General features: G+C 46.8%; 1 protein-coding gene across 1 annotated transcript in view; it reads left to right on the forward strand.

Annotated features, from left to right (window-relative positions):
- Nucleotides 1-15,086, forward strand: part of LOC144480555 (disintegrin and metalloproteinase domain-containing protein 12-like) — a 156,494-nt gene that overhangs the window by 53,121 nt on the left and 88,287 nt on the right. Inside the window, exons 10-11 of the mRNA XM_078200180.1 lie at nt 735-816; nt 12,371-12,513. Of these exons, the coding sequence (XP_078056306.1) occupies nt 735-816; nt 12,371-12,513 (225 nt within the window). The remainder of the gene's footprint in view (nt 1-734; nt 817-12,370; nt 12,514-15,086) is intronic.

A 15,086-nucleotide genomic window follows, 5' to 3' on the forward strand; every position in this document is an offset into this window, starting at 1 on the left:
CAATGTGATTTCATCTATTGTAGAATAGATGAAACTATAGCAACTGTAGCAAAACACCAAACATCATGAAGTATCTCTTAACTGTCTACCACGGCATATCTACTAACCTATCCTTTAACCTAATTATCCTGTTCACCTTAGTCATCTCCTTTTTTCATACCCTTATACTTTCCCTTATTTAAGTTTAAGACATTTCATAGAATCATAGAATCCCTAATTGCAGAAGCATGGCATTCGAGCCTGCACCGACTCTCCGACTACAATCCCATCCAGGCCCTATCCTTGTAACCCCTTGTTACCCCTCTAATCCCCCTAACCTACACATCTTGAGACACTAAGGGGCAATTTATCCTGGCCAATCCACCTAACCTGCACATCTTTGGAGTGTGGGAGGAAACTGGAGCACCCGGAGGAAACCCACGCAGACAGGGGAAGAATGCGCAAAGTCAACACAGACAGTGACCCAAGGCTGAGTCCCTGGCGCTGTGAGGCAGGAGTGCTAACCACTGTGCCACTGTACTGCCCTTAGATCCACTCTTCTCTCCCTCAAACTGTATACGAAAGTTTATCATGTTATGCTCACTGCTACCTAGAAGTGTCTTTACCTTGAAGTCTGAATGAATCCTGAATTGTTGTGCATTATCAGATCTTGAATAGTCATTATGTCAGTGATGGTAGGAGTGACAGCTGCACAGTCAACATATTCTTTGTTACTCTTGATTTTTCTTTTGCAGCGGTATCAGATTTGACAAGCTTTTAGGTTTGGGAATGTTGAACGGCATGTGTTCAGAACAAAATTCTGGAGGAGTAAACGAGGTGAGGACCTGTTCTTGCTTCTGTTTCCTCACTCAATGTGGACTGTGGTTAACACACTGACCTTGTCAAAGAGGAGTAACCAAAAACTCCAGCTGCTGAAGACTTCATTGCGAACACTGATCAGCACGCTAGGGAGGATGTTCCCAATGGGGTCCACAAACAGGGGTCTTAGTCTAAAGACACGGGGTAAACCGTTTCAGACTGAAATGAGGAGAAATATCTTCACCTAGAGAGTGGTGAGCCTGTGTAATTCACTGCCACAAGTAGTTGAGACCAAATCATTGTATGTTTTCAAGAATGAGTTGGATATAACTCCTGGGGCAATGATGATCAAAGGACAAGGGGAAAAGTGGGAACAGATTACTGGGCGGAATTTTCCTGCTGCGCTCATCTCCAAACTGGAAAATCCCACCCGAGTTCAATGGACCTTTGCGTAGTCTTCTCCGCACCCACTACGATTCCGTGGCGGGTGGGATGGGAAAATTCTGCACACTGAGTTAGATGATCAGCCACGATTTTAATGAATGGCAGAGCAAGCTCAAAGGGCCGAAAGGCCTCCTCCTGCTCCTATTGCTGATGTTTCTAGATCCACTCAGCCATTTTGTCATGCAGCTTTTTTACCATTGACATCACAGACTGAACTCCAAGATGATTATTGTCTGGTTTCAATGGCAGTGGGTTGGAGACCTGTTAAATGTCTTTTTTATTCTTTGGTGGGATGTGAATATCACTAAGACCAGCATTTGTTATTGTTACCTAACGTGCTTGAGAAGATGGTGGCGAGCAGTCTTGAAACACCGTCCATCTGGTGCACAGTGCTGTTTGGAAGGGAGTTCCAGGGTTTTTGACCCAGCAGGACTGAAGGAGTGAAGACATAGTTTGAAGTGAGGGTGATCTGTGTCTTCAAAGGAAACTTGCAGGTGGTTGTGTTCTCTTAACAAAGAACAAAGAAAATTACAGCACAGGAACAGGCCCTTCGGCCCTCCAAGCCTGCACCGACCATGCTGCCCGACTGAACTAAAGCATCCTACCCTTCTGGGGACCATATCCCTCCATTCCCATCCTATTCATGTATTTGTCAAGGCACCCCTTAAAAGTCACTATCGCATCTGCTTCCACTACCTCCCCCGGCAGCGGGTTCCAGACACCCACCACCCTCGAAAAAATCTGCCTCGTACATCTCCTTTAAACCTTGCCCCTCGCACCTTAAACCTATGCCCCCGAGTAATTGACTCTTCCACCCTGGGAAAAAGCTTCTGACTATCCACTCTGTCCATGCCTCTCATAATCTTGTAGACTTCTATCAGGTCGCCCCTCAACCCCCGTCGCTCCAGTGAGAACAAACCAAGTTTCTCCAACCTCTCCTCATAGCTAATGCCCTCCATACCAGGCAACATCCTGGTAAATCTTTTCTGTACCCTCTCCAAAGCCTCCACATCCTTCTGGTAGTGTGGCGACCAGAATTGAACACTATATTCCAAGTGCGGCCTAACTAAGGTTCTATAAAGCTGCAACGTGACTTGCCAATTTTTAAACTCAATGCCCCGGCCGATGAAGGCAAGCATGCCGTATGCCTTCTTGACTACCTTCTCCACCTGCATTGCCACTTTCAGTGACCTGTGTACCTGTACACCCAGATCCCTCTGCCTATCAATACTCTTAAGGGTTCTGCCATTTACTGTATATTTCCTATCTGTATTAGACCTTCCAAAATGCATCACCTCACATTTGCCCAGATTAAACTCCATCTGCCATCTCTCCGCCCAAGTCTCCAACTGATCTATATCCTGCTGTATCCTCTGATTGTCCTCATCGCTATCCGCAAATCCACCAACCTTTGTTTCGTCCGCAAACTTACTAATTAAACCAGTTATGTTTTCCTCCAAATCATTTCCAAATATTACAAACAGCAAAGGTCCCAGCACTGATCCCTGAGAAATGCCACTTTTCACAGCCCTCCATTCAGAAACGCACCCTTCCACTGCTACCCTCTGTCTTCTATGCCCGAGTAAGAAGTTTAACAACACCAGGTTAAAGTCCAACAGGTTTATTTGGTCGCAAATACCACTAGCTTTCGGAACAGGCTGTCCCTTCGTCAGGTGGAGTGGAGAAATGCTCACAAACAGGGCATACAGAGACACAAACTCAATTTACAGAATAATGATTGGAATGCAGTCTTTACAGATAATCAAGTCTTAAAGGTACAAACAATGTGAATGGAGGGAGCATTAAGCACAGGTTAAAGAGATGTGTATTCTATGACCGAGCCAGTTCTGTATCCACCTTGCCAGCTCACCTCTGATCCCATGCGACTTTACCTTCTGCACCAGTCTGCTATGAGGGACCTTGTCAAAGGTCTTGTTGCCCTTGACCATCTAGTTTGTAGAAGTCACATATTGGAAGGTAGTGTTGAAGAGGGCTTGCTAGGTTACTGAATTGCAGAGTGGATATTGCTGCTGCTGCCTTAGAAACAGAGTCATAGAGTTTTATAACACAGAAAGAGGCCCTTTGGCCCATCGTGCCTGTGCCAACCATCAAGCACTAATTCTAGTCCATTTTCCAGCACTTGTTCTGTAGCCTTGTATGCTATGGCGTTTCAAGTGCTCAATCTAAATGCTTCTTAAATGTTGTGAGTGTTCCCACCTCTCCCACCCTTTCAGACAGTGAGTTCTAGATTCCCACCACCCTCTGGGTAAAAGGCTTTTCCTCAAATCCCCTCTAAATCTCCTGCCCCTCACCTTAAAACCCAGACTGCAGTGATGTCCTGGGACTGAGATAACTGACCTCCTACGACCACAACCACCTGTGCTTGGTGAGCTGGTGAAAACCTGGCTGACGGCGCCTTCCATCACGTCACTGCTGATGAGGAATAGTCTGTTGAGGCAATAGTGAGTAGAATTGGATTTGGTCTGTTTTTTTGTGGACAGGACAATACCACGGGCAAATTTCAGTCAAGTGAATCGATTTGGCTGAGGGCTGGCATCTTTGATGCTGGTATCCTGAGGAGGAGGCTAATTTAATCATCTACTTGGTACTTCTGGCTGATGTCTATGTCCTGGGCTACCCTCCATTTAGCTGTTCAATTGTCTGGCACTATTCACTCAATGTAGTGGAATCACAGAGCTGGGATTGCTTAGCTCTGTCTATCGCATGCTGTTTCCACTGATTAACATCCAGATAGCTCTGTGTTGGAGCATCACCAGTTTGGCACCTCACTTTTAGGTATAAACAGAAAAAGGCCGGGCATATCATTCTGAATGGAGTTTCTTGTCATCCGCCAGCCTGAGCAGCCAGAGGCAGAGCTATGGACTTGAAAGACCAACTTTTTCAAAAATCAGGATGGTCAGCCTGATCGTTGCAATTTTGTTAAAGACGGTCTTTCAGCTCAGTTTGACTGAGCTGTTGTGCTGCTGATTCCTGACCTTGGGGCAGCTTGGTGATTCCGAATGGTTTGAAAAAGCCATCAGAAAACGACAAAGCTGCCCAAAGGTCAGGGGCAGCTTAGCAACTGAGAGTTCTTGTCTGAGAAGTGGTAAGTGAAATCTCTATCGAAGATCGTTGTGAGGAGAGGAGAGAGAAGCCAAGGGAGATTGGGGGCTGTGGGAGGATAGTGCGGTTTGGAGGAGTTTGGGAAGTGTTGGAGGTCATTGGGGATGGGGGGGGGGGGGGGGGTATTGGAGGGATGAAGATGGGTGGAGGTTATGGGGTGTTGGAGGGCTGGGAGGGTGGGGTTGGAAGGTGGAGTCAGTTGGGGGTTATTGGAGGGGTGGTGGGAAGATGAAGAAGTTTGGAGGAGTTTGGGGAGGATTGTTGGAGGGGTGGGAGGGTAGGGGAATCTGGGGCTGTTGGCTGGTGGGGGAGGTTGGGGTTGTAGGAGGGTTGGGGAGTGTTTGGGGGGGTTGGGGAAGTTTTGTGGGATGGTGAGATGGTGTGGCAAACTTACTTCCAAAAGAACATTTGGCACAGTCCCACACAATAGACTTGGGGCAATGTTAAAGCTCCTGGAATACAAAGCACAGTGACAACATGGATACGGAATTGACTGAATGAGAGGGTAGGGGATGATTTTGTTGCTGGAGGAAGATTTGTTGTGGTATTCCCAATGATCAGTGTTGGGAACTTTCTTTTTACTGATATATATATTAATAACACAGACCTTAGTGTACAGGGAACAATTTCAAAGTTTGGAAACCTGGACATATTGTGACTGAGTAGGATAGTGTCGAACTTCAAAGGAACAAATTCATGAAATGGGCAGGTAGGTGGCAGATAAAGTTCAGTGGGAGCATAGAGTACAAGAAGTTACATTGAATTTGTATAAGTCACTAGTTTGGCTTCAGCTGGAGCATTGTGACAAGTTCTTTTCTGTTGTAATTTTATCCCACCTTTGTTCTTTATCCCCCCTGATTTCTGTAAGCTGCTCGAGCCCGACAGCCTCCCTGAGATCTCTGAACTCCTTTAACTCTTCACCCTTGCTCACCTCCTCCCTTTTCTCCACCAATTGTGTCTACCCCTTCAAGCTGTCTAGGCCCCAAGCTCTGAAATTCCCTCCCTAAATATTTCCATCTCTCTCTCTCTCTCTCTCTCCTCCAAACGGACTGCTTTGAGCAAAGCTTTTGAGTCACTTGGTTCAGTTTCTGTCCGATTCTGTCTGGGACGTCTCATGATTCTAAAAGTCTTATCTGAATGCAAGTTTCAGTTGTTGCAGTTTTGGGCACTGCAGTTTAAAAAGGATGTTAGAGAGAGTGCCAAAGAGGTTGACGAGAATGGTTCCAAGGATGAGGAACTTTAGTTATGAAGGTCCATTGGAGAAGTCAGGACTGTTTTCCTTGGAGAAAAGGAAGTTGAGAGGTGATTTCACAGAGATATTCCAAATCAGGAAGGGTCTGAATGGAATTAGATAGAAATTGTCAGTGTATCAGCAAGTGCATTTATTGGCAATCACATTGCTTTGCGAATCACAAATGCTTTTTTTTGCTCAAACTCCAAAAGAATATAAATGGACATAAGAACTAGGAGCAGCAGCAGGTAATTCAGCATCTTGAACCTGCTCTGCCATTCAATATGATCATGACTGATCTTGTCTCAGCCTCAACTCCACTTTCCAGCCTGTTCTCCACAATGCTTCAACCCCATTACTAATTAAAATCTATCTCCTCCTTAAATTTACTCAATGTCCTGGCAATCACTGCACTCTGGGGCAGTGAATTCCACAGGTTCACCACCCTTTGGGAGAAGTAATCTCTCCACATCTTTGTTTTAAACCTGCTACCCCTTATCCTAAAACTATGATCTCTTGTGCCCCACAAGAGGAAACATCCTCTCGATGTCTACCCTTTAGCATTTTATATGCCTCAATTAGATCTCCTCGCATTCTTCTAAACCCCAGGGATTTTAGGCCTAAACTGCCCATCTCTCTTCATAAGACAAACACTTCGGGAGCGATCTGACGAAAGATATTTGAAGTCCAGGACAAGTGTGAAAACAGGATAATTTATGATCCGTTTCAAGTCAGCTCTTATCCACTTAGTAAGAGTTTTAACAACACCAGGTTAAAGTCCAACAGCCTGGTGTTGTTAAAACTCTCACTGTGTTCACCCCAGTCCAACGCCGGCATCTCCACGTCATGACTTATCCACTTAGACAAACAAAATCTCAAAAACGGTTTCTCACGTGTAGGCTGGCTGTGAGCAGCAGAGGGCGCAATTGCATATGTACAGGTCTGCAATAGCAGAGGCCTATCACTCAGCCTCTGCTGCTCTCAGCCAGCATCACACACAGAACCCCCCCCCCAAACTACGACAGGTGCTCGCAGCCTTCTGTGACCCTTCCGCCTACCTGGACACAGCTACCCGTGCGACCCTCGCCCCCCCACCCAACCTCCCCCCCCCTCACCTTGATGGCCAGTCCTGATCGTTCCCCCTCCCTCCCCCCACTGATCCTGAATCCACAGTGGCAGCAGGTTGCCCCTCCTTATCCCCAACGATCCCGAATGCAGAGTGGCAGTGGGTTCCCACCCCCCAATGACCCGTAGCCCATGGTCTGGCACTGCCAGGTGCTCGGTAGGTATTCACAGTAAGAAGTCTCACAACACCAGGTTAAAGTCCAACAGGTTTATTTGGTAGCAAATACCATAAGCTTTCGGAGCGCTGCTCCTTCGTCAGATGGAGTGGTCTCTGTTCTCAAACAGGGCACAGACACAGAAATCAAGTTACAGAATACTGATTGGAATGCAAATCTCTACAGCCAGCCAGGTCTTAAAGGTACAGACAATGTGGGTAGGTATTGCCAGGGTGCCTGTTGGGCATTGTCAGGGTGCCGGGCTGGCAGTGCCAGGCTGGCATGGCCCAAGGATTACCCCCCCTTGTCCGGAACCTTCCTGGTGTTTTTGGATTTCCAAAAGGCGTTTGATAAGGTGCCCCATAAAAGGCTGCTGAAGAAGATTAGGGCACACGGAGTTGGGGGTAGTGTGTTAAAGTGGATTGGGGACTGGCTATCCGACAGGAAGCAAAGAGTCGGAATAAATGGGTGTTTTTCCGGTTGGAGGAAGGTAACTAGTGGCGTGCCGCAGGGATCGGTACTCGGGCCGCAACTGTTTACCATTTATATAGATGATCTGGAGGAGGGGACGGAGTGTAGGGTAACGAAGTTTGCAGACGACACAAAGATAAGTGGAAAAGTGAATCGTGTGGAGTACGGAGAAGATCTGCAGAGAGATTTGGACAGGCTGAGTGAGTGGGCGAGGATATGGCAAATGGAGTATAACGTTGATAAATGCGAGGTTATACACTTTGGAGGAAATAATAACAAATGGGATTACTATCTCAATGGAAACAAATTAAAACATGCTACCGTGCAAAGGGACCTGGGGGTCCTTGTGCATGAGACGCAAAAGCCCAGTCTGCAGGTACAACAGGTGATCAAGAAGGCAAATGGGATGTTGGCCTATATTGCGAGGGGGATAGAATATAAAAGCAGGGATGTCTTGATGCACCTGTACAGGGCATTGGTGAGGCCGCAGCTGGAATACTGTGTGCAGTATTGGTCCCCTTATATGAGGAAGGATATATTGGCATTGGAGGGAGTGCAGAGAAGGTTCACCAGGTTGATACCGGAGATGAGGGGTTTGGATTATGAGGAGAGGCTGAGGAGATTGGGTTTGTACTCGTTGGAGTTTAGAAGGATGAGGGGGGATCTGATGGAGACTTATAAGATAATGCGGGGGCTGGATAGGGTGGAGGCGGAGAGATTCTTTCCACTTAGTAAGGAAGTTAAAACTAGAGGACACAGCCTCAAAATAAAGGGGGGTCGGTTTAAGACCGAGTTGAGGAGGAACTTCTTCTCCCAGAGGGTGGTGAATCTCTGGAATTCTCTGCCCACTGAGGTGGTGGAGGCTACCTCGCTGAATATGTTTAAAGCGCGGATGGATGGATTCCTGATCGGTAAGGGAATTAAGGGTTATGGGGATCAGGCGGGTAAGTGGTACTGATCCACGTCAGATCAGCCATGATCTTATTGAATGGCGGGGCAGGCTCGAGGGGCTAGATGGCCTACTCCTGCTCCTATTTCTTATGTTCTTATGTTCTTATGGGGCAGGCCTCAATGGCCACTGTTCTAATGGCGAGGCCATCACGACTGGTCCCCGTTGCTGGGGACCATACGGGATCATCACCAGAATGAACCTCTCCCGGCGAGGACACAGAGGAAACGTCCTGGGCTCATTAAATTAATGCTAAATCCATTCAAATTGGACTTAAATAATTTATTCAGTGTTGCGCCAGTAATGGTAGCGAGCCTGATCTCACCGGATATCTGGTGCTGGTGAGATCACGAGAGGTGAGAAATCAGGCGAGAAACCTGATTTCTCGGCTCTCGCCCGACCTTACAGTTCAAGTTAAAGTTTATTTATTAGTCACAAGTAAGGCTTGCATTAACACTGCAATGAAGTTACTGTGAAATTCCCCTAGTTGCCATACCCTGGCGCTTCTTCGGGTCAATGCACCTAGCCTGCACGTCTTTCAGACTGTGGGAGGAAACCGGAGCACCCGGAGGAAACCCACGCAGACACGGGGAGAACGTTCCAACTCCACACAGACAGTGACCCAAGCTGGGAATCGAACCAGGGTCCCTGGTGCTGTGAGGCAGCAGTGCTAACCACTGTGCCACCGTGCCGCCCATACAGGCTCACCCCGCCCATCAGACAGTGGGATGCAACAGTAAGATCATCCCCATCGTCTCTGGAATCAACGTAATGAATCTTCTTTGAACTGCCTTCAATGCAACTGCAACCTTCTTCAACTAAGGGGACCAAGACTGTAAGAAGTCTCACAACACCAGGTTAAAGTCCAACAGGTTCATTTGGCACCACGAGCTTTCGGAGCGCTGCCCCTTCATCATGTGAGTGGAGAATTGGGTTCACAAACAGGGCATATAAAGACACAAACTCAATTACAAGATAATGGTTGGAATGCGAGTCTTTACAGGCAATCAAGTCTTAAAGGTACAGACAATGTGAGTGGAGAGAGGGTTAAGCACAGGTTAAAGAGATGTGTATTGTCTCCAGCCAGGACAGTTAGTGAGATTTTGCAAGCCCAGGCAAGTCGTGGGGGTTACAGAGAGTGTGACATGAACCCAAAATCCTGGTTGAGCTGTCCTCATGTGTGCGGAACTTGGCTATAACCTTGCTTAACCCTCTCTCCACCCGCATTGTCTGCACCTGTAAAGACTTGATTACCTGACTCGCATTCCAACTATTATCTTGTAACTGAGTTTGTGTCTATATATACCGTGTTTGTGAACCCAATCCTCCACTCACATGATGAAGGGGCAGCGCTGCGAAAGCTCGTGCTGCCAAATAAACCTGTTGGACTTTAACCCGGTGTTGTGAGACTTCTTACTGTGCCCACCCCAGTCCAGCATGGAGACCAAAACAGTACTCCAGGTGCGGTCTCACCAATGCCTTGTATAGCTGCAGCGACACTTCGCTACTTTTATATTCTATTCCTTTAGCAATAAATGTCAACTTTCCATTTACCTTCTTTATTAACTGCTGCACCTGCATTCTAACTTTCTGCAATTCATGCCCGAGGATACCCAGATCCTTCTGCACTGAAGCCATCTGAAGTTTCTCTCCACTCAGATAATAATTTGCCGTTCTATTTTTCCTATGAAAATGGATAACTTCACATTTATCCTTCTGCCAAGATTTGGCCTTTTACCTCATCTATCTATATCAATTTGTAAACTTCTTATTTCCTTATCACAACTTACTTTCCCACCTATTTTAGTGTCATCTGCAAATTTGGCTACAATACATTCTATCCCTGCATCCAAGTCATTAATATAGACTGTAAATAGTTGGGACCTGAAGACTGAACCCTGTGGCACCTCACTAGTTACAGCCTACCAACCAGAACAAAGACCCATTTACCTCCACTCTCCATTTTCTGTTGGTTAGCCAATCCTCGATCCGAGCTAATATATTAACATAGAAACATAGGAACTAGAAGCAAGAGTAAGACATTCAGCCCTTCGAGCCTGCTCCACCATTCATTATGATCATGGCTGATTATCAAATTCCATATCCTGACCCCCCCTTCCCCCATATCCCCTGATCCCTTTAGCCCCAAGAGCTACATCTAATTTCTTCTTGAAATCAGACAACATTTTGGCCTCAACATTTGGGCCAGTGGGCTGACAAATGGCAGATGGAGTTAATTTTGGACAAATGCGAGGTGATGCATTTTGTTAGATTGAACCAGGGACTTACTCAGTTAATGGTAGGGTGTTGGGGAGAGTTACAGAACAAAGAGATCTACGGGTACATGTTCATAGCTCCTTGAAAGTGGAGTCACAGGTGGACAGAGTGGTGAAGAAGGCATTCGGCATGCTTGGTTTCATCGGTCATAACATTGAATATAGGAATTGGGACGTCTTGTTAAAGTTGTACAAGACATTGGTAAGGCCACGCTTGGAATACTGTGTACAGTTTTGGTCACCCTATTATAGAAAGGATATTATTAAACTAGAAAGAGTGCAGAAAAGATTTACTCGGATGCTACCGTGACTTGATGGATTGAGTTATAAGGAGAGGTTGAATAGACTGGGACTTTTTTCTCTGGAGCATAGAAGGTTTAGGGGTGATCTTATAGAGGTCTATAAAATAATGAGGGGCACAGATCAGCTAGATAGTCAATATCTTTTCCCAAAGGTAGGGAAGTCTAAAACTAGAGGACATAGGCTTAAGGTTAGAGGGGTTAGATACAAAAGTGTCCAGAGGGGCAATTTTTTCACACAGAGTGTGGTGAGTGTCTGGAACAAGCTGCCAGAGGCAGTAGTAGAGGCGGGTACAATTGTATCTTTTAAAAAGCATTTAGACAGTTACATGGTACGATGGGTATAGAGGGATATGGGCCAAATGCGGGCAATTGGGATTAGTTTAGGGGTTTTAAAAAAAAGAGGGTGGCATGGACGAGTTGGGCCGAAGGGCCTGTTTCCATGCTGTAAACCTCTATGACTCTATGACTCTATAACTACTGTCTGTGGTAGTGAATTCCACACATTCATCACCCTCTGGGTGAAGAAATTTCTCCTCACCTCAGTTCTAAAAGGTTTACCCCTTATCCTCAAACCATGACCCCTTGTTCTGGACTCCCCCACTATTGGGAACATTCTTTTTGAATCTATCCTGTCTTATCCTGCTAGAATTTTATAAGTTTCTATGAGATAACCTCTTACTCTTCTAAACTCCAGTGAATATAATCTCAACCGATTTAGTCCAGTAATAGTCCAGCATTAATCTCAAAGAACAAAGAAAATTACACACAGGAACAGGCCCTTCAGCCCTCCAAGCCTGCACCGACCATGCTGCCCGACTGAACTAAAACCCCCTACCCTTCCGGACACCATATCCCTCTATTCCCATCCTATTCATGTATTTGTCCAGATGCTCCTTAAAACTCACTATCGTATCTCAATTGACTATTCCAGCAATAGTACAGAAGGCTTGTGCTGCAGAACTTGCTGTGCCTCTAGCCAAGCTCTTCCAGTACAGCAGCAACATTAGCATCTACCCAGCACTGTGGAAACTTGCTGAGATTCGGGTGACACAGTGGTTAGCACTGCACTGCTGCCTCACAGCGCCAGGAATCCAGGTTCGATTCCTGGCTTGTGTCACTGTCTGTGTGGGTTTCCTCCGGGTGCTCCGGTTTCCTCCCACAGTCCGAAAGACGGGTTGGTTTGGTGCATTGGCCATGCTAAATTCTCCTTCACATACTTTCATTCCACTCTTCCATATGTTAGAGCCTCGATTGGAAACCAGGAAGGAAGGCCCTCGTCCATGGACTTAGTCGGGGAGAGATGGGGAGGTGATGGTGTCTGACCCCCAATGCTCTCTCTTCCTCAGAACTCCTCAGCTCGGGGGAAGGGGGCTATTGTCTTTGGGAGAGACTGAGTATAAGCGAGGCTGTGTGAGCAAGAGACTTTACACGAGGGATGAATTTGAATGAGACAGTGTGAACGTGTTCACAGGAAATTCTTTCTGTTCCAATTCTAGGACAGCCGGCCAACTTTTTTGGCCGTTGCAGCAACCTTGGCCCATGAGATGGGTCACAATCTGGGAATGACACACGATACAGAAGCACGGGGCTGTAACTGTCCAGATGTGAATGCCGGCTGCATCATGGAAGAAGCATTAGGGTGAGGAACACATTCAAATAGACTGAGTGTTGTTGGATCTCATTCCCACTGCACCATCTAACAGTAAGAATGAAGTCTTCCTATTGTTATCACAGGACTCATGGGATGAATTGTATTCTGAAGGAAATGAGTCTGTGGGTGTAATTTATTTCCACCCTTATGTCACATAGTCATAGAGTTCTACAGCACAGAGGGAGGCCCTTTGGCCCATCGTGTCTTTGCCGACCATCAAGCACCAATCTATTCTAATCCCATTTTCCAGCACTTGCTCTGTATGCTACGTTGTTTCAAGTGCTCATCTAAATGCTCCTTAAATGTTGTGAGGGTTCCCGACTCTATCACCCTTTCAGGCAGTGTGTCCCAGATACACATCATCCTGTAGAAATGTAGAAAATAGTACAAGGTGTGTTCCACTCAGCCCTTCAAGCCTGCTCTGCCATTCATTATGATCATGACCAATCATTCAACTCAATAGCTTCATCCCATCTTCCTCCAAGAGCTATACTTAACTCCTTCTTGAAACATACAAGTTTTGGCCTCAACAATTCCACAACATCAGCACTCTCTGGGTGAAGAAATTTCTCCTCATCTCAGTCCTAATCCTCAGGCCACCAACGCCTCTACTTTCTCAGAAGACTAAGGAAATTTGGCATGTCAGCCATGACTCTCACCAACTTTTACAGATGCACCATAGAAAGCATTCTTTCTGGTCGTATCACAGCTTGGTACGGCTCCTGCTCTGCCCCAGACTACAAGAAACTACAAAGGGTCATGAATGTAGCCCAATCCATCACGCAAACCAGCCTCCCATCCATTGACTCTGTCTACACTTCCCGCTGCCTTGGCAAAGCAGCCAGCATAATTAAGGAATCCACGCACCCATTACGTACTCTCTTCCACCTTCTTCCGTCGGTAGTAAGTAGTAATAAATACTTACCTGACCTTATCCATTAGTTACCAATTAGCTCTCTCCCTACTGGCCTCTACTCCTCCGTAAGAAGTTTAACAACACCAGGTTAAAGTCCAACAGGTTTATTTGGTAGCAAAAGCCACACAAGCTTTCGAGGCTCTAAGCCCCTTCTTCAGGTGAGTGGGAATTCTGTTCACAAACAGAATTTATAAAGACACAGACTCAATTTACATGAATAATGGTTGGAATGCGAATACTTACAACTAATCCAGTCTTTAAGAAACAAAACAATGGGAGTGGAGAGAGCATCAAGACAGGCTAAAAAGATGTGTATTGTCTCCAGACAAGACAGCCAGTGAAACTCTGCAGGTCCACGCAACTGTGGGAGTTACAAATATTGTGACATGAACCCAATATCCCGGTTGAGGCCGTCCTTGTGTGTGCGGAACTTGGCTATCAGTTTCTGCTCAGCGACTCTGCGCTGTCGTGTGTCGCGAAGGCCGCCTTGGAGAACGCTTACCCGAATATCAGAGGCCGAATGCCCGTGACCGCTGAAGTGCTCCCCAACAGGAAGAGAACAGTCTTGCCTGGTGATTGTCGAGCGGTGATTGTCATACTGAACAGAACGGATTACTGCAAAGAAGTGTACCGACAACTCAACAACGAGGAACACTACAGACAGTTACCTGCAGATCCGACCAAAGAACACACCCGTCAACTCAACACTCTGATCAAGACCTTTGATCCGGACCTTCAGAACACCCTCCATGCTCTCATCCCACGTACTCCCCGCGTTGGAGATCTCTACTGCCTCCCGAAGATACACAAGGCAAACACACCCGGCCGTCCCATCGTATCGGGCAATGGGACCCTGTGCGAGAACCTCTCCGGCTATGTCGAGGGCACCCTGAAACCCATTGTACAAAGAACCCCCAGCTTTTGTCGCGACACGACGGACTTCCTACAGAAACTCGGCACACATGGAGCAGTTGAACCAGGAGCGCTCCTCGTCACAATGGATGTCTCGGCACTCTACACCAGCATCCCCCATGACGATGGCATTGCTGCAACGGCCTCAGTGCTCAGCGCCAACAACTGCCAGTTTCCAGATGCAATTTTACATCTCATCCGCTTCATCCTGGACCACAATATCTTCACCTTCAACAACCAGTTCTTCATCCAGACACACGGAACAGCCATGGGGACCAAATTTGCACCTCAATATGCCAACATCTTCATGCACAGGTTCGAACAAGACTTCTTCACCGCACGGGACCTTCAACCGATGCTATACACTAGATACATCGATGATATTTTCTTCCTTTGGACTCATGGTGAACAATCACTGAAACAACTCTATGATGACATCAACAAGTTCCATCCCACCATCAGGCTCACCATAGACTACTCTCCGGAATCGGTTGCATTCTTGGACACGCGCATCTCCATTAAGGACGGTCACCTCAGCACCTCACTGTACCGCAAGCCCACGGATAACCTCACGATGCTCCACTACTCCAGCTTCCACCCTAAACACGTTAAAGAAGCCATTCCCTACGGACAAGCCCTCCGTATACACAGGATCTGCTCGGATGAGGAGGATCGCAACAGACACCTCCAGATGCTGAAAGATGCCCTCATAAGAACAGGATATGGCGCTAGA

Source organism: Mustelus asterias, chromosome 1, assembly GCF_964213995.1.
Source record: "Mustelus asterias chromosome 1, sMusAst1.hap1.1, whole genome shotgun sequence".
NCBI lineage: Eukaryota > Metazoa > Chordata > Chondrichthyes > Carcharhiniformes > Triakidae > Mustelus > Mustelus asterias.